The sequence below is a fragment of the Callospermophilus lateralis genome, chromosome 4 (assembly GCF_048772815.1).
Source record: "Callospermophilus lateralis isolate mCalLat2 chromosome 4, mCalLat2.hap1, whole genome shotgun sequence".
NCBI lineage: Eukaryota > Metazoa > Chordata > Mammalia > Rodentia > Sciuridae > Callospermophilus > Callospermophilus lateralis.
Genome location: NC_135308.1, coordinates 92891906 through 92912506, shown reverse-complemented (window position 1 = coordinate 92912506; position 20601 = coordinate 92891906). Strand labels below are relative to the sequence as shown.

At 41.7% G+C, this 20601-nt stretch overlaps 1 protein-coding gene across 2 annotated transcripts in view; it reads left to right on the top strand.

The window, feature by feature from the left end:
• Positions 1-9531, top strand: part of Itpr2 (inositol 1,4,5-trisphosphate receptor type 2) — a 474501-nt gene extending 464970 nt beyond the window's left edge. For both annotated transcript variants that reach the window (XM_077109287.1, XM_076854229.2), the window contains 2 exons: positions 4540-4701; positions 5400-9531. In XM_077109287.1, coding sequence (XP_076965402.1) covers positions 4540-4701; positions 5400-5486 — 249 coding nt within the window. In that variant the 3' untranslated portion in view covers positions 5487-9531. The remainder of the gene's footprint in view (positions 1-4539; positions 4702-5399) is intronic.
• The last annotated feature ends 11070 nt before the right edge of the window (positions 9532-20601 follow it).

Genomic DNA, 20601 nt, shown 5'->3' with positions numbered 1-20601 from the left:
CTTTCAGTCATCCAGAAAGGTACATTATTATTAGAATTTGGAGACAGCGAGAGGTTGGCCTGTGACATCTCAGAGATATGACTAGTTCCATCTCTGAGCTTTGCATTTTTGAAATCTCTGCAAGGTCTGAATTTTCACTCACCAAATTGTTAGGATCTTACATTGTAGCCTCAGATTCTAACAGTTAATCCACCACTTCCCTGACTCTATGCTATCCTGTGGTCAAATATTTTCATTCCTGGTGAAATAAGGAAATGATTTCATATTGACTAAGCAGAGTCAACATGGGAATCTAATAATCATGTGCTCATATGATCACAAGATGTACATAGCATAGAGAAGTAAACTGAGGAATAGTAAATCAAATCCAACGGCTTTGTTAGACATTGAGCACGTTACACGTGGACCTGCTGAGGGAGTGGTGTCCTGTCAGCTAGTTACTGTTCTGTGTGTGGGTCCCGTAGTTCCGGCTTAGGCTGAGGTCCACAGCTCACCTTTCTCTCCACCTTGCTCAGGATGAGACCTCCATGGAAAGTAGCAGAGCAGAGAGAGGAAATTCTGGGTGCTTAATTGGGAATTACTTTTGAGATATATATATATATATATATATATATATATATATCTCAAAAGTAATACAAATGTTAATAAGACAAATTGATCTGACTATATGACTATACATAATCATATATAAACACACACCACATTTTATTCTAAGAACACTGCTGTATTTGAGTTAAACTTGGTGAAAAGAATATATTTTCTGCATTAGTTTTGAAGAAAAATAAGATGTGAAACTGATTTTTAAAAGATCATTTTATTAAAAAAGGACAAAAAATATTAAATTTTTTTCACTTAACTTCAGTCTCTCAAATCTTAAGAACCATAAAATTTTGTTTGATAGTGGAAAAAAATGTTAATTAAACATTATATTTACATTTTGGCCGGTCATCAGTTGATACACAAAGGGAGGAAGAAATGAAACAATATCCATATTAAAAAGCAGAAAAAAAGATTAGGAAAACCAAAGGAGTGTTAAAAGAAAGAATGCATTTTAGTAACTGAGAGAAAAGAGAAGCCGTGTACCTTTCCTGCCCAGCATTTAAGCACAGCTTGTCTTTATTTTTGTCATCCCTTGATTGAAGTTTTATTCTGCACACCCCCAACCCAAACCATGTATTTTAAAGAGCACATGGATTGTGCTGGGTTTTGTTTTCTGTTGTTTTCTCAGTGCCTAGCACAGACACAGAAATCCCCAGTAAGAATTACTCAATGAATGGATGAACAAAGATACAGAACAGTATAGGGAATGAGAGCTCCATGGCCCAAATGGCTCCAACAGTGGTCCACTGAGAACTGCCATTGTTTCCTCAAAAGCCAGAGGTGATGGACTTGACTGATCTGGCCCCCAGTGCTGCAGTAGCGTTTCTTCAGAGCCAGTTTCACACTCTTCCCTGTGTCCTCTTCAGCAGAGTGACAGTCTGCTAAGTATTCAAGCAATGCTTTGTGTCTTGAAACTTTCTGAAAGTTAATATTTTCACTCACTGTGGCCATTACATGCCACCAGGTACCTCCTCACCCCAAGCCCAGTCATTTGATGCTCCCAAAACCTCTGCTCCAAGAGCTCCTCTGGCCCCTGTCCTCGTGGACCATTCTTCTCTTCCACAATGCTGCCTCTTTGTCGCAGGAGGAGCCTCCCTTTTAGCCCTCTGGAGACACCTGCCTATTTCCCCAACCACTCAGTCCTAAGGGCCCTAGAAGAAGGTTCACAAATTCTGGGCTCCCTGACATCAAGAAATCTTGACACCTTCAATCACCATTAAAGGGCATTTTTAAAATCTCAATGTCCTCTAGCACATTGGGTCACTTTTGTGCATTCATTACAAACATTGGCCCTGGCTGGCCCACAGCTTCCTCATCTACCCAGGTACTGATCTTCATGTTGACTTCCGGGGCTCCGTGCACATTTCATCCAAAAAAATTAGCCTCTGCAAATTCTGTGATTTTTTTTAGTTGTGGTAAAATATACATAATATAAAATTTGTCATGTGGGCCATTTTAAAAATAGCCTATGGTGTTGAATACATTCAAACTATCGTACTATCATCACCCAGCTTCCATAACCTGGAATTTTTCATCTTCCTCAGTTAAAACTCTGTGCCCACCAACACTGATACCCCAATTTAGGCAGTACCCACCTTCAGCAGATTTAAGGCATTCTCACTCCAGAGTTTTCATTTCTCAAAGTTGTCCTATCTTCAAAATCTTATATTTATTCCATTTTCTGTGCACTGTCTTGTGTCCTACCAACAAAACAGAATGAACAGATCTGAGCTGGGATCCCTGCTGTGCCCCTTCTAGACTCAGTTTCTTTATTTGTACAATTTAGATAATTAGTAGCATTGTAGACAATATAGACACTAGAGAGATAAAAGAACGCACATCACTGCATTGTTAGAAGGAACAAATGACCACAGGAGCTAGCACAGGTTTCTTCCTCTCCATCTTTCCTGCCAGCCCACACCTTAATATTCCTAAGCCTAGCTACCGCTTTGCCGACATTCCTACTTCGCTACACCTGTGTCTTCCTGATGCCCATCCCAGGAAGACACAAGAGTCTGTGTCAGTCTGGCTTTCTGACTTATCTGCACATTTATTGTTTGTGAACAAGGGTCTTTGCTGCAGTCATTTCAAGGCCTGGTTTCCCACCTGGCTGGACCGTGTACACCATTCTGCAAGCATTTAATGGTCCTGATTTGGTTTCCTCTACTGTTTTTTCCAAACTGCTATTATAGATTTTTCCCATTCACGCCATCTCCCAGTCCTGCCACTGTCCCAGCAATCCTCATTTATCTTTTCTGTCTCTGAAGACCAGAGTTCTTACACAGTAATGACATCAGAATAAGAATCACACATATCCCCTGAGGTTCTGATTTGGTAAGAGGTGATGGGGTGGGGATCTCAATTTTAACAAGCAACCCCAGGGGATTTTGACAGGGTGTGCAGTCCACTCTTCCTGGAGGACCAACCTACTCCATAAGCCCCTTGAGAGCACACACACACACACACACACACACACACACACACACACACAGTCTTATCTGACTTTTATCCCTGCTACCTGACAATAGAAGTTGAAGGATTGATTAAATGAATGAATCTGTCACTCTGCACTTCAGAGGAAGTGACTGTTCTCCTTTGAAATGCTAATTAACTACAGCTGTTTAAATGCAGTTTAAAACTCTTCAATGTGTTTTATCTTTAATCCTTTATTAGCCCCTTTCACTGCCCTTGGCAATAAGGAACTAAAGAGAACTTGTTCCCCGACCAGCAACAACAACAAAAAAAATCAATTCAAGGGCCAGGTAAGATCCTGGAGACCACAGCACAGTGCAGTCTTTCCACCTTAGGGAAGGTGCTTGCTCAATGACCCTCCTGCTTAGGATCCTCTAGACAGAGGATTTCCACAACCACTTCAGTGGACATTTCTGGAGAAGAAAGAATCTTAAGCAAAAAGCCAACTTCTGGGGATATTGGGAGAAGGTGACTTAGAGAAATAGACGGGTAGGTAGAGATACATTGGCATGCCCAATCAATGGCTCAAATCCCATTTCTCCCCTGCCATTCACTAGCTTGTGACAGGGGTAATTGTCATGTTGGGTCCTCTTGTTTTCTTACCTGTAAAATAGGAGACAATATGGTTTACTTTGTAGAGTTCTTTTGAAGATTGGAAAATGTAATCTAAGTAATTTGCAGTGATTCTGTGTTGTTAGGCAATTCAATTTTTTAGACAGCTGGGTGTCTATCATAGTGGAAGGTAGAGTCGTCCTCCTAATATCCTCCCACCACCATCACAAGACACACCCTAGAAATACAGAAGTGGTGCCATCTATTGCTGTCTGGAGAAGTCTTAAGTCTAAAACCACCATAATAGAGTGTTTCCAAAGGGAGCATACAGAGTAACCCTGGGCCATGCCTCTTTCCTAAGTGGAGCTTAGAGGCCAAAGAGCTGGTGAGGAGCCTCAACAGGGGAAGTAGGAAGGAAATGAGCGTGGGCAGCTAGAACTGAAACTAGCCTTTTACCACCCTCTTGTTCTACCACCCTTTCCTCCCCTGTGCTGGGGGAAAGAGAAACAGCTCATGACTCTGCTGTACCCACACATAATACACGTCCTCTCCCCAGTTTCCAGACCCCACCTCATCATGACCCTTCACTCAGGAAGATTCACTGCATGCCTGCAGGGTGCATGGTGCTCTCCTAAGTGCTTCATCTGAAATCTCTCTGGAAGCCTATAGCAAGCTTGTTTCAATATTGAAGGTCTTCCCCCAGTTCATGAAGAACAATGGCTGACCCCCACTTCGTTCCCGCCCTCATCCCCTCCAACCCTGGCTACAGGAGGATGCCTTTTGGTGTGAATGCTAAGAGACCTTGGTTTAACTTGGTTCATTAATAATAATGAACACCTATAAACATTCTTTATGGGACTCCAGGCTCCTTTCCATACTCATTTCTTTGTTCCTGCACATTTACTTTGCTTTTAGGAGAAGAACTTGGACTGGTTTCCTCGGATGCGAGCCATGTCCCTTGTTAGCAATGAAGGTGACAGTGAGCAAAATGAGATTCGGAACCTGCAGGAAAAGCTGGAATCAACCATGAGTCTGGTCAAACAACTATCAGGTCAGCTGGCGGAACTCAAGGAGCAGGTATGTATGCTCCTGGAGGTGGCGCTGGGAGCCGGAGCCATTCACCACCTTGAATCCGGGGAGACCCAGAGAGACTCCTGGGAGCTAGGCTGTCCTTCAGAGGATTGTGAACTCCAGTAAAGAAACCTCATGTCTTGCTGTAGAACCATATCTCGGCAAACAGAGACTTCCACTTAGTCACTGTGTGTGACGTTTCTTCTTCTATGAAGGGAGGAAAGGAACAAATGCCAACATACAAGGACACCTCTGCACTTTTTGATAGAAGAGCATATTTTCTGCCACGTTTACAATTATTATACTCATCAGAATAGCAAATCATTTATTAGTAACTACAACAATCTACCCCTTTATCATACAACATCGTTAGCATTTGTGGTTATCCATAGTAGCCCGGCTAACTATTAAAATAATTGTGGTGACGGTGATAAATGAGTGAAAATCAAATCTGTCTTAAAAATTAACCATGGTTCCTGTTTCCTAACCACAGAGAGGGGTTTGCTCTTTTTCTCTCTTTATGGAAATTCACATTTTTTTATTTCCCCTTTTTTTGATAAATATATTCTATAAGATGCCAGATCGTAGGTACTTGGGAAATATTGATAGAGAACGTCTGTGCCCACCAGCACTGGGGAAGAGTGGAAATCAGCTGAACTAACACTCTCTCTCTCTCTCTCTTCTCTCTCTCTCTCTCTCCCCAGATGACAGAACAAAGGAAGAATAAGCAGAGGCTGGGCTTCCTCGGATCAAACACACCCCATGTGAATCATCACATGCCACCACACTGATACCATGGGGGGAAGCCGTGACTAGCCTTTCATCAGTGTCCTGCCTGATCACTGAATAAAGGACTGAGATGGAGGGGAGTGAACAGTGCCTATTGTTGAAAAGTTAAAAACAACCAAGTGCCAAGATGTTGAGTGGTTTAGCTCCCAGAACAATTTGTAACTGTGTTTTCATGGCTGAGAAGACCCAAGCTCAAAAGCAGCAACTCGAAAGCACACACCACACATCCTCAAAGCAACATGAACTTGGTCACAGGGCTAGAGAGGGTAGGGAAAGGCAGAGTGGGAAGTAACACCGGGCAGTGAGAACCACCTTCTGATAAATTGATGAGGCTCAGTTTTTCCTTCAGTGCTGACTCTAGCCTTCCTCAGGGCTGGTTGGAATTTATTTCTTTTAATTGTGGCACATAGGTCAATGATACAGGAAGTCATACTTTGGTGGCTAATTGTACTAAAGAAAATAGCTGAAAAGATTAAAAATGAGAATTGGAAAGGAGCATGGGGATACTTCCAAACCATAGCTGTCGCTGGGCAGTTTCTTTATTACATGAAACCCAGTGGATGTGCAGCTCAGGAACGTGTGCCTTGGAGCAGATGCCCGCCTGCTGACCACATAGCTGGATTCGATTGCTTTCTCCAGGCTTCAGATGGGCTCTGTCGATGTGCAGCCCAAAAGGAGGCTTTCATATAACTTGTTAGGAACACATTTTAAGTCAAAATAGGCTAAGATTGCAAAAGGCTTGGGGAAGAAAAACCTGACAGCAAGCCCCAGGGAAGAATTTTTTTTTAGAACATATGCATATACTATTAAAATATACTGCTTTTAATAAATGAAAATATTTAAAGGTGACAGGAACTAGTGAAAAACTTCTGAAGGTGGCCTTGACTTTTATAAACATGGAGTGAAAGCAATTTGATTTGTGTTTGTTGTGCTCCAAGAACTGAGTGTTTCTGTTTATCCTGTTCCTGCAGTTAGAAGGGAGAATGCAAGAAATTGATTAAATACTCAAGAAAATACAGCATTTCAATTGCATGTTTAAAACTGTAACAGTAAGGGCTTTTCAAAATGTATAAAGATAATAATCTCTTCCCCAAATTGTTTTTATGTTAAATCATGCAATCAGAGTTTGTTGAGGGAGAAAATAACCTGGCATGGTCAGATTACTTTTAGAGACTATACATTTGGAACATTAAAGCAAAATACAGATAATGAAAATATTAGGAGAATTGCTGTGTGGCAAAGCATTGAAGGCTCCTGACTCTAGACTCTGAGAGAGGCTTTGCAAATGGGGCCTCTGGACTCTAGAGCCTTTGGACTTTTGGTTATTACCACCAAGGTTGAAGAACCAAAGAGGGGTTGCTATGACAGTTTTAAAGTTTGGGGATTTTTTTCTCACATAGTTTTAATTGTTGACTCCTAAAAATCTCAAAGCATAGTCTGTATAGAACACAAAGGAAACCAGAACCAATCTTTCTTCCACACACTGTTAAAACATAGACTTGGAATAGAGCTGTTGGAGCCCAGAGGAACAAATTTTTGAACCAAATCAACTGGCACCACTTCCCACCCCAGAACACCCAAAACTAAGCACTCCTTACTCTGATATGATAGTATTTTTCCTGGTCAGTAGCTAAAGGACCCTGACATCCATGACTAAAAGATGCAAAGAAATTGTGATATATCAGTGTACAGAACAACCTTTGAACCTAGTGGGCATTCACTAAAGGGAGAAGAAATCCAGCTGTTATTCAGTTAACCTGAATTCTTTATTTAAACTTAGTACCAGGGGCTGGGGTTGTGGCTCAGTGGTAGAGCATTTGCCTAGCATGTGTGAAGCACTGGGTTTGAGTCTCAGCACAACATATAAATAAGATAAAATAAAGGTCCATCAATGATTAATTTTTTTAAAACACTATATCATATATTTGTTTTTAAAAATGGCTTCATCAAAATTAGACTAAAATAGTCATGTGAAAAATCCACCATCATTATCATTATCAGTATTTAGTAAAAAGTGTACTTTTAAATCTGGAATTGGGCAGAGTTTTGTGGGGAAGGAAAAGAAGAGGGCAAAGACAAGTATTGAACATATTCTAATACAGGAAGCTGTCTCTGTTTCAGCAAAAATATTTCTGATGTCTGGACTGAAAGTCAAGAGAATCAATTAATTGGTACAGACGTGAGCAACCTGTGTTGTGTTTTAGATGGCAAACTATCTGGTCTTTCCTGACACAGCAATTGTCCATTCTAGAGTGAAAAAGCTATTGGTCCTGTAACTGCTATTGGGAAATGAGCGAACATCTCCAGCAATTGTGTAGGCAGCTCATTGTTTCATGGCATATTTTCTCTCAAGGGAAAAAACCCAAAAGTGAGTACAGACTGTCATTTCATCCAGATCTTAAAATTTCTCAGTTGCATTTTTAATACCTAAATGTTTGGGGGTTATAAAGCAAAATAAGAACAGCAAACCAAAAAGGCACTTTCCAGGACATTAAATTCGTGAACGAGAAAATAATAATAAAGAAATGACAACTTGTAGGACTTTCTTGGTTATGCATACATTTTTTAATGCAGCTACAACATTTGGTCAGGTGAGTATCATTAACATGCTCATATTTATATAGTGATATTAAAATAAATGCAATCATCTTTGCTTTGATTTTTAATATTTGGTATTAAAATCCATATAGGTTTAAAAGTCTCAGTTTCTGCTGAATAACATTTTTTATTTCAAAAGGGTTTTGTTTCCCTGTGTGCTACATTCTGAGACTCAAGAGTATGTCTTCTAAATTAAAATATCTTTTTAGGGATTAGAGATGTTGTATCATCCAGGACTATAATATTAATAAAATAAACTGTATACATGAAAATATTTATCATATTTTCTGTCATTAAAAAGTTCAACTTAGAAAAGGACTTATTTTCTTACGTATTGACATTTTGTTGTTATTGTTAATAAAGAGAACTTAGTTTCTAGTAGATTGTTAATAGTCTCAGGAAGAGAATTCATTCAAGTCAGAAGTAACTGTGTGCTTGTCCCCATATCTGCAGCTCATGGCTCAACACTTTGGCTGTCCTTTTAGCTTCTAGCTATCCTGTTATAAGCAGTAGTGCAGTGTGGCCCACACCCCCTTTCCTCCAGGACTGAGAATGAACAGGAATCTCAGGAATTGGTGAGGGAAAGCTAAAATGGCAACTTCTGTTTCCCTGTATACTATTCATAGGGAAAAGGAGGACTAACCATAGATAATAGGAAGGAAAGGGCTTGCCCTCCAGGGACCTGGTAGATTGGACATAAGTAAGTAAACATTGCATAGGCACAATGATGTAACAGACTGTAGACTCAAGAGATAACCCTTTAAACATGAAGAGATCAGTGCTTGGTGGAAGAGCAACTGTAAGTTGGAATATTCCCTAGAGCTGCTTTAAAGCCACACTGAACAACAAATCAACATATTCTGAAATAGAGACCCGTTCCACAATGCTGAGACACCCGACAGGATGCATTACAGAGGGAGCAGGCGTCTTGAACAGCCACAGAGGTCTGCTTGCAGGAACCAGCAAGTCTCTACAGTGTGGGAAACCACTAAGTGCGCGCCATATTTAGGGAATATGGAGGCCGTGCTAAGCACTCCATCTTCAAAATTTGACAACCAATTCCAGTTTTTAGAAAATGCCTCAGGCCAATTGAAGCCTACTAGTCATTCATTTGCTGCTGTCTCTGAATAATTATTGATAAAGCTATCGTGTTTAGTAAAAGAAAACACACAGTACCAGAATCAAGCAGGGAGCTAAAAACGCATGTGAAAATTGAGAAATCTGAAAGCAAATCTGGGTTGCCATCTCTGAACTGGAGTGTTTCCACGGACTTGAATAATTTATGAAATTATCATGCCAGTACTTCTCATATCACCAAGTAGACTTTTTATCCCCCTGCAGTAGAGGATTACTATATTTGCCTCAAAAAAAAAATACATGATTCTAATATAATATGTCAAGACCAGATAATTTATAAGTTAATATTAATAAAATTGGATTTGTATATTTTTTGTGTGTGATACTTTCAGTGCTTTATTCACTTCTTGCCATGTTTCAAAATGTCTCCATTGGTGTAAAAAGGCTTTATTATTACTATTTCACATAGCAAGACATGAGGGACAAAAAGCTATGATTCCAGGCACACTGATGAAATGATCCAGATGGACCCACATACTCAGAGTTTGTTGGGAGCTGGCCAAGTCCTCAATTTACCAACACACACTGGTGTATCTATATTGTGTCTGCTGCCCTGTGTGAGCTCAGTGGGCACAGGCCACTTGATCTTCTCAGATTTCCTGCTGCTTCCAATGACAGTTTCCCTCAGAAGCATAACACAGCCAAAGTCAACCTGAGTGGCATGAATCACATGCAATCTATGAATAGATTTCTTTGCTCATATGGGTATTTTCCAGGACACCACACTTCTTTGAAGCAGTGTGGCAAGAACTGATTTGTTTTGTTTGGAATCAGAGGAATGATTGGGGGAGGGAAATGGGACAGAGTTCCTCTTCCAGTGAGAGTGATTGGCACCAAGGGCAGTAGTGTGCATGTGGAGGGCGGTGTGAAAGAAGTCCATAAGTCACCCTGCCTTTGGTCAGCCAGGGTGTTTTGAGGAAGTCTCAGGAGGCCTGGTCTTTAGAGAACAACCCCAGGCCAAAAATCTCCAGGCTTTAGCAACCCAGTACCTCCCCCACAGCTGACGTGCTGGTGCATCACATGGAGTCACATGGCAAACAAAGATTCACAGAGATGGAACTTCAGGCAGGTAGAAATGTTATAGGAACAGAGATTAGTTGTTAAACTCAGTTGGACTCACTTTAATAAAAATTCTGACTCTTCAGTTTTATTTTGGATTTCCCCCCAAGATTAGCCTGTTTCCTTTGATCTCTAGTCCTTGGTGGAAAATCCTCTCCAGCTAGTGACCCCCTCCCAAAAGGGGAGGGGCATACAGGTGAGGATCCCCTGGGTAGTCACCACAGACAGCACTTGCTCCCAAAGCTTCCTCCCCTGTATTCTGTTTGCACAGGGGAAAAGCTGCTAAGACTGTGCCAGCTCTAATTCCTGCCTTTGGTTTTGTTGTATGTTTATGTTTGTCTCCTTTTTAGACAATCACTTATTATAACCTCCTCCTCTTCTCTTTCAACATGAGTCAAGTGTTGTTTCTTGATCCTGTCCTCTCAGCAGCTTAACTCAAAAATTCTGTGACCACAATACCTTAAGATTAGGCCCTGCTTTATCATGTATGGTTTTTAATTAGAGATTTATCAGGAAATCAAAATCACTTTGGATAACATTGCCTGAGAGATTCATTTTAGGGACCTTCACCATAACTGTGTGTCTAACATCATGCAGTTATGGTGAAGAACTTCATGGAAGGCTGGTGCTTCGGCATCAGACAGTGGGGCCAAAGTTACCGCAAGTCAGTGGGGCTGGCAGATAGGGAGGAAAGCTGGGTATGATGCAGAGGAGAGCAAGGAAAAGCTGGGACCCTGAGGATAGACAAATATGCATCTAGTGTCAACCACCTCCAAACTCCATATAGTGTAGGTGACCTAATTGAAGAAGCTGACTCCCTTCACCTGGAGCTGCGTGTGTTTCTGACCCAGGACTCAGAGCTGGAGTAGGAAATCTGATAGAGCAGGAGAACTGTAGATCACCTTCTGCTGCTCACAAACACGGTGAGCCAGGAGACCAGACAGGAGATACAGTGGCATCTGTCACCTGCTTATTCTGAACTTAGTAGCTACTGTTTCACTTCCATGTTCCAAATCTCATGAAAAGACTTCCTGTGGGCAAGCCTAATGGGTAACCTCATGAGTAAAGGCATTCTGGGAAATGTAGTTCCAGCCCAGCTTAATAGACACAGTACAAAATCATTCCACTGGAGTAGACTTTAACGCTCACCAATAGTGGTGTTCCTTTTTGTATTGAACACACAAATGAAACACTTTCCAACACTCACTGCAAATAGGTGGGAACACATGGCCATTTCTATCCAATTGATTGTGAGTACAATTGACAAGCTGAGGCAGCAAAAATCTCCTATACAATCTGCAGTCCTTACCCTGCCTCATCAGTCATGGAACCAGATGGAACCAGTCTAAATCCTCATCAGTCATGGAGCAAGATGGAACCAATCTAAATCCTCTTTGAAAGGAACTATCCTGAAGGTCCTTGAGCCTGCATCAGAATAGGTATGAGTGAGAAATAAACTTTCATGTGATAAGCCATTGAAATATATGGGGTATTTTTTCCTTTTGGGTTGTTAAATGAAATTGAGGTATGTGATAATTTGTTACTGCAGCATTACACACCCTACCTCTCTAATACAGAGACATATGTAGTAGGCACCAGAATATTGACTCAATTGTGAAACTTCTAGGATTTATCCAAGAACAATATTAAATAAGAAAAAATTCATATGCAAAATTTCATTTTATCATATATCATTTCAAAATCAAACACATTCCAAATGTCCAGCAATTTAGGTGTGTTTATAAAATTATAATTCAATCACAAGATGAAATGTCATAAAACCTAAAAGAAGTATGTAAACTGAGGCAATACTGGAAAACATGTAAGATTAGTTTTATTTTAAATGGTTACAAAATTATATAGACTATTAACTACATAAAAATATGCTTCTCAACAAAATACACAAAATGATATTCATTATAAAATAGCTATAAGATATGCCTTGTTTTCTTTTTTATAGTTTTCAAATTTGCTTTGATAGTTTAATAATGACACTTTTTAGAAATGAAAGTTTTAATGACTTAAATCTATCTAACATTTCCTAAAAACAGGTTTTTCCCAACATCATTTACATTTTTATAGGATGACTAGAATTGTGGATTAAGTGAATATCATAGTCACAGTTTATATTGAATTCAAAAAGACATTTTAGAAGTTTGCATGAAATTCCTGTCGCCAACATAGAGAAATGTGTCTTGGACAAGAAGGGAATTCTGCAAATTTATATGCAAGTGAACAGTTTTACTTAATGTGAGACTAGAGTAAAATATCCTTGGCCGGTTGTTAGATCTCTGTCCTTGGCCTTTTCCTGACCAACATTTATTTCCATGTCTGGAATAAAGAAGTAGACAGCAAAATTACAAAATGTGGAAATGACATAAAGCTGGGAAGTAGAGTTAACATGATTGATGACAGAAGAACAATAATGTCAGAAAACTGGAAGGGTGAACAAAGGTATTCTGATGAACTTCAGGAGAAATGCAAAGCTTAGTTCCAAAAAAGCTGTTGCATAAATACAGGAGAGGGCAGAATAGCAATTCACTGAGATTTTTACAAAACCTCCATCCTGATGCTTAGATATTCACCTTTTCAACATTTATTTAGTGCTTATTAGATTTAAAGAATTCTGCAGAAGTCTGGGCAAGATATGAGGAGGGTTTTATCTTAAGATTAGTAGCCACTGGAATGGAAAAAAGTATTAGTTGAAAGAGGAGTTCCAAAGGGCCTGCAGCTTTGGGCTCAGTGGTGAGAAACAAGAAAGAGGGAGGGATCCAGAACAAGTTGTGGACTCTCGGCTTGCTCAATGGGAAAACAGTGGTTCTGTGGGGAAGGCTGTAAGGGGGAGTAGAAGATGAGCTTACGCTTGGATTCAATGAGTTTTACTTGTTTTAGAGACACCCAGGAAAGAATATGTGTTTGAAATATCTATGTAAGAAGTCAAGGCTCGAAATAAAAGATTTTAGCATCATCAAGATACCGAACGGCAGTGGGACCAAAGGAATAAATGAAGGCTAAAAGAGGAAGAAGATGTGGAGAAAAGAAGAAACTCAAGGACACAGTCCAAGGAAAATCTGGCAGAAGTTAGAAATGATAAGTAATAAAAATCAGAAAGTTGGTGAGAGAATAGAAAGGAATGGTATTTCAGAAGTCAAGAGAAGAGTTTCAAAGAGTACTTCTTGTCAAACACCTAGAGTCTGGTGTATCTCCTCCTAACTTTCTATTTACAAAACATGAAAAACACCAGAGAGTAAAACCATGTAAGAATATAACATAAAAACAATACAGATCATACATAAAGTAAATAATGTCATTATTATTATTTGGAGGGGGGTACTGGGGATTGAACTCAGGGGCACTCAACCACTGAGCCACATCCTCAGCCCTATTGTGTATTTTATTTAAAGACAGGGACTCGCTAAGTTGTTTAGCACCTTCCTTTTGCTGAGGCTGGCTTTGAACTTGCGATGACCCTGCCTCAGCCTCCTGAGCTGCTAGGATTACAAGTATACACCACCAGCCAAATAATGCCATTATTAAAGCTAAGAAAAGTCTATTAAGAAACTTCCCTAACTGCAACTTGGATGAAACACAAGACTCTCCATTCTCAGGATTAGTTTGTGGATAGTCTAAAAAGAGACACTAGGAGAAAACCTGGACTCACCCCCCAGTGTTTCCCTAAGTCCACAACAGGGGCCACACTCATCTGAAAAGCAGAAGCCATCCCCTATCCTGTATTCTGGGTCTATCAGTTCAATGCGGGCCTCTTCTTTCTCCTTCCATTCCCATTAGACCTCGTTCTAACTCTGGAGATGGGCTTCCTGTATGTATGACACCACAGCAAGCAGGAGGGAGAGCCAGCGGCAAGGTGCACCTCGCCATGCATCAATGAAGGAGAAGTGTTGTGAGCCTGGATAGAAGGGCTCTGGGAGTGATCCCTGCTGGATATTGTGGATCTCCACACACACTGAACTTAAAATAATGCACTGCATCTGTCTCCAAGAGACTCCAAAACCAGGGCAGAAGAAATGCACTTTTGTTCTACCAGGATCGCTTGCTGGCACTGCCATTTAGACTGACAGCCACATGTATCCACTTGCCCCAGCAATGGGAGCAAACAGGAAGAGAGGAAAATGGTCTTCTACCATATTCAGGCTGCATTTACTTCCTGACTTGGGGTCCCTGGATGCCGCAGTCTGGCTGGGCACAAAATCATGAGCCACTTTGTAGATTCAAACAGCAATTCTTTATTCCCGAACTCACACCGGCCCTCTACAAACACGTTCTGGGGCCATCCGCGTTCTCGGGGAAAATCCCAAAATACTCTCTGAATCCCAGGAGAACTCAACAGGAACTACTGGAGCAGGCACACCTGAGGCAGCAGGATACGCCTTATTCCCAGCAGGGTACACCTTAAACCTGGAACCGCCCTAAACCCAAGGAGAGCCCTAAACCCAAGGAGAGCCCTAAACCCTGATCCGCCCTGGTCCTTGAGCAAGGTCACCTTACATGCAATGTCACTGCAGATGACCTGGGCAAGTCCATTTCCACGAGTCCTTCCTCTAAGCAACATGGGGTACGCTGGCAAGGAAATTGTCATACCTACTTGGCTAATGGCTCTCAGCACCTGGAAGGTAATGCCAAATAGACTTGAGTTAGCAAGAGAGACGCCCGGAAGAACCAAGTCCCAGCCTGACTCTCAAGTCAGCTTTCACAGCGTAGGTGTGCCATGAGTGTTAACCAAAGCAGAAGGTGGAAAAGGAGCCTTCTTTGCATCTGAGTATTTTACTGTTTCTCCTAAATTTGATTATAGGAGGAACTACAGATAGTATAAGATCAGGAGATTTTCAGTGAGAACATGTTACTTTCATCAGTTTAAACTCACCTCTTATAATTATAGGCTTCTGTTTTCTAGTTTCAAGTTACATAACACATGGGAATTTGCCTGTGTTACTGAGCAATTTCAATGTTGTTCTATAGGTTTTCAGATGAGTGTGGCCCCTGGACACACACATTGTAGTGTACCTCTTTTCCTAACTTAAAATAGCATAGCAGGCCTATATGTGGATGCAGGCACAGGTAATCACAGAGATAATAAGCGCACTATGTTGTAAAGTGTTGAGACTGATTTCGTTCATGTCCTGCATCATCAGATGACTCCATCAAGCCAACTCACTTGGGTTGGCTTGACAAGTGAGCTATGCAGATGGCAGGAAGCACAGGGTGACTGTTGATTCTGGGAAGGCCACATGCCGCCCCGTGTCCAGACTCCACTCTTTCCTATCTGATTTGAACTGGCCACTATTCATTAGCTACTTCTTTTAAAAGAATTGTGTTGTAGACAGAGAACTGGAGATGAAGTGAACAACTGGCTTCAGAACACCCCCTATAAAAAGGCACTGCTGGACGGAGACTACGGCCCATGGTATTCATCATTTTTTCCATAGAGCAATGAGGTCCCCTAAGTGACTTAATTCACTGAGTACCAGTTTTGTGCTTAATAGTATATTCTAAGTAGAAAGTGGCAGGCAGGGAGTGAAGAAATCAAAATCATATATGTTATAAATATTTTATATATACATATATATAGCTGGGGATGTGGCTCAGAGCTTGCCTAGGCCCCAGTTTCAATCCCCAGCATTCCAAAATTTAAAAAAATATATATATGGAATGTCTTAAAGGAACTTAACAGCTACCAAGGGAGATTGATTCATGGACAAACATGAAGCTAGGTGGTAAGCTATTTAATGTTCATTAGTCAGGAGGTACGTGTGGTAAGAGCAGGCTGTGGAATCCAGAGGAAAGAGCTGAGAGATGAGAAGTTCACAGGTGGGGAATTCGCATCTGAGCAAGGCTAGTAGCAGCTAACACCCCAGAGCACGCACTAAGGGTCAGACTCTCTTCTAAATACTGTATAGGATTCAACTTATTCATCCTCATACAGCCCCATGAAATAAGTATATAGTTGTCCCTAGATTTAAGATGCAAAAACCTAGGCACAAGGGGATTGAGCAATTTGCCAAAAGTTCCCCAGCAGGTAGGTGGAGACCTGAACTGAGGCCATGTGCTTCTGCATCCATACTTGGCCCACATCCTGTCCACTGAAGGACAACTAATGTTTAAGGAGGAGTGAGACTGTACCAGTTTAGGGACAGAATGTTTGTACCCCACTGTTTGTACCCCACTTATCCAAGTTCATATATTGAAATCTTAACCACCAATATAATGGTATAGTAGGATGTGGGGTCTTTTAAATTTTCGAAGTAGAGGTCGGTCTATGTTGCCCAGGCTGACACTGAGCTCCTGGGCTCAAGAGAGTCTCCTGCCTCAGTGGTTGGTATTACAGGTGCATGCCAGTGCACCCACCTCAGCAGGGAGGGTGGTTGAAATGTGATTAGGTCATGAGGGTGGAGCCCTTATGAATGGAATTTAGTTTCCTTATAAAAGGGACCCTTCCCATCATTCTCTGCAGGATTTCCTCCATATGGCGCTAAAAGAGAAGGTAGCCATGTGTAACCTAGAAGAGAGCTCCCCTGGAATCTAGCCATGCTGCCCCCTAATCTTAGACTTACAGACTTCAGAAATGTGAGAAATAAATTTCTGCTGTTTAAGTCAGCCAGTCCGTGGCCTTTAGTTACGGCAGCCCAAGTAGACCAAGACAACCACAGTATAATTTAAATAATTTAATACTTGAGGGAAGGTAGAGGCAGGAGGACATCTAGGCGGCTCTTAGTATAGGAACATCCAGGATAAATGTTTGAGGGAAAGGAAGCAACAGAGCAACAGCACCCTTCTCCTACCTTTATTGTCAAACATCTGTCAGACTCAGATTCCATCTGATTCCAGGCACTGGAGATAAAAAGGTCATAAAATATAACCCCTGCTCTAAGGAGCTCACATTTCACGGGTGAGACAAACCAACAATGTTATTTCAATACCATGTAGTAAACACTCCAGTCAAGGTATGGAAGGTGCCAAGGAGCTCGAAAGAAGTGGCAGCTATGTCCAGAGTGCTGAGCGGGTGCATGGAGGAGGTGACATTGGATCAGTTGAATGAGAATTTAGAAGCTGTCAAGGAAAAGGAGGGGGACATTGAAGTCACAGGAAGAGTGAAAACAGCCACTAAGACAGAGGGAGAAAGAAGCATTCTTCATGGAATGACCAAGGGCAAATGTGGCAGGTGTGTTATGGGGAAGTAGTGAGAACTGAGCTTTAAATTGTTTAGATTATTATCCTAGGGAGCAGTGGGGAGCCAGCAGCAGCTTTTCTACGGGAAGCAGAACATGATCATGTTTGACTTTGGGGATAAGACTTGAAGCAGCTTGAGGAACAGGAGGGAGGGGGAGAGCTCCACAGGGAGGCAGCGAGCAAGGTTGGAGGTTGCTGTAAAGAGAACGAGGACCCATACCAGAGCAGTAGTGACCTGATGGGGAAATGTGGACAGATCTGGGAGACACGAGGAGGTAGAGGTTTAGAATTTTAGACCAGTCATAGGTCAGGGAAGGAGAGTGTTGAGGATTATATCAAGGTTCTAATTTGGGAAAGAAAGTAAATGTCCATCATCAACGAGAGAAAATTCATAGAGTGGGTATATTTGTGACCTGTTGGGCTTGAGAGATCTTCAAGGCAACCAGAGGAGTAAGATGGTAGACCTGGTAATCACTGAGGCAAAAACGAAAGCATCATGTGATTTCCTGACACCTTATTTTCAGTGCCAGATTGTCTCACTATAAAGACATCAGCAACGAATGGTAGATATTAGGCACCTGAGTCAGCTTCTAGAACAATATAGATGGAGAGTCAATAATCACAGTGTGCCTTGAGTTTAGTCAAGAACCAAACATTGAGTTTTACAGGGCTTTACTATCACTATTAATCACCCCAGTAACCCTGAAGTAGGCCTATCAGTCAGCTTTTCATTGCTGTGACCAAAATAGCTGACAATTTAGAGGAGGAAAATTTAATTGGGGCTCATGATTTCTGGGTTTCAGCCCCTGGTCAGCTGACCCCATTGCTCTGGGCCTGAGTTGAGACAGAACAACATGGCAGGAGAGCATGGCAGAGGAAAATAGTTCAGGACATGGCAGCCGGAAAGCAGAGAGAGAGGGAGGGGAAGGGACTGCAGGGTAAATGCATCCTCCAGGACATGCCCCCAGTGATCCATCTCCTCCAGCCATACCCCGTCTGCTTCCAATTACCACCCACTCTGTCCGTTCAAACTGGGATGGACTGATTAGGTTAAAGCTCCATAATCCGATCATTTCGTCTCTGAATATCCCTGCATTAACACAGGAGCTTTTGGGAGACACCTCATAGCCAAACCATTACAGTAGGTAGTATTTAATATCTTTCCAGTTTTACAGATTAGGAATCTCAATTGCCTTAGTTACGACACGTGTGTACCAGAGCTAAGACATAACCACCTCCTTCCACCTTTGTCTGCATAGACAAAGATCACTCTCACGGGACTGCCGACCCACCAAGGCCAGGCGACTAGCGCACTGTCTCCTTTAGTATAGCATGAAATTACTGTGTGTGGAACAAATAAAAAGAGAGCACACGTCTAACATTCTAGAACTCTTCCCTTTGCTAAATAACATGACTACGTTCAACAGTAAATATTTTCCTGGAAATGAAAGATTGAAGACACTCATCAGACAGGTGCTACTTTATGTGAAAGACCCTAGGAGAGCCCAGAGGTTCCATAAGCAAAAATAACAAGCATGGAGAATTAATGTTTTCAAAAGGAATATATAAAAAGAGCTAGTCCCACATAATCTAATTAATTTCCTGAACTTCCGGGAGAAATGCCCTTTCCTGAACCCCACCTGGATGAGTGTTTTTGTCCCTTATTTTCCAAGGATGCGCCTACACGCTAACTCTCAGTGCCTTCCCTGTTGTCTTCCTGTCTCTATTTTATTGCGTGACATTTTCATGGCGCTATTGAAATTGGATGTGTCAGACACATTAAAAGCCATGGCAGCTGTGGCAAGTTAGTTGATATATTTTAAAATAAACCAAGAGGGCCATGTAGATGTCAGGGGAATAAATTGCTGTTTAGCAACAAGTAATTTATTTAACCACCGTCGAAGGGGTCCCAGGGAATGGCCAAGGTGCATACCTTTTGGTTGGGAAAAGTTGAGCTATTTTCTCAGAAATCTCTCATGTGGGATCAAAATAAGAACAAAAGTGTATGAGAAGATTGATTAAATTTTTGACTTGGGAATGACCCTCAGGAATGAACCTTATTTCCCGTGTGCTACAAAATTGACCCCACGGTGCTCTGAAGGGGAGGCTCACTCGGGCAGCATCAGGTATCAGCAATGACCCTGACACCAGGGGCTCCCCTCAAACTGCAGCTGCAGCATTCCTCCTTAGCCTGCCTGTGAGAGCAAAGCGTGATGTTTCCAAGAGAGAGGGAAGGAAAGGCAGAAGTCTGGGATTTCACTCTTTCTTCCTCTCACCGTTCAACCTTGGTTAGCGTCGGCTGGATACAAGGTGATCAATAACTGTGAATTGATTGGACTCTCAAGTTGCAGCAGTTCCAGCACAAGCTCTGGGAACAGAAAGCCCAGATTTGCATCCTGGATCTGCCACTTACTCACTGTGTGATCATGAACATGTTTCTGACCTTTCTTCGCCTTGTTTTTCTCACCTGGAGATGAGGAGAAGGGTCCTTGCCACATGTAATTGATGCAGTTAAGCAGAAGGCTGCCATCTGCAGTTCTCTGCAGATCTGCCTTCAACTCTCTGCAGCATCAGTCATTCCCCATCTATTGGTCCGTTCCTCTCACCCCCTATGCTGTGGCTGCTCCCTTGAAAAAAGAATCTTTGATCTTACATCTTCCTAGGTTTTGACCCTATTCCTTTTCTCTCATTTACATCAAAACTCCTGGAAAGAATCGGATGTTTGTTCTTTAATCCAGTCCAGACAGGCTTGAGACTCTACTACTCAAATGAAACTGTCCATCCAAGTCTCCAATGGCTGCCATCTTGTCTAATCTAAAAGTCAATCCTTACCTCTCAGAAGTCTCAACTTTTCAACATTCCTGATTCCCTTAGTCTTTCTTTCTTTTCTTTTCCTTCCTTCCTTCCTTCCTTCCTTCCTTCCTTCCTTCCTTCCTTCCTTCCTTCCTTTCTTCCTTCCTTCCTTCCTTCCTTCCTCTCACCAGGGATAGAACCCAGGGGCACTTAACAACTGAACCACATCCCCAGTCCTTTAAAAAAAGTATTTTATTAGAGACAGGGTCTTGCTGAATTGCATAGGGCCTCCCTAAGTTGCTGAAGCTGGGTTTGAGCTCACAATCCTTGTCTCAGCCTCCCGAG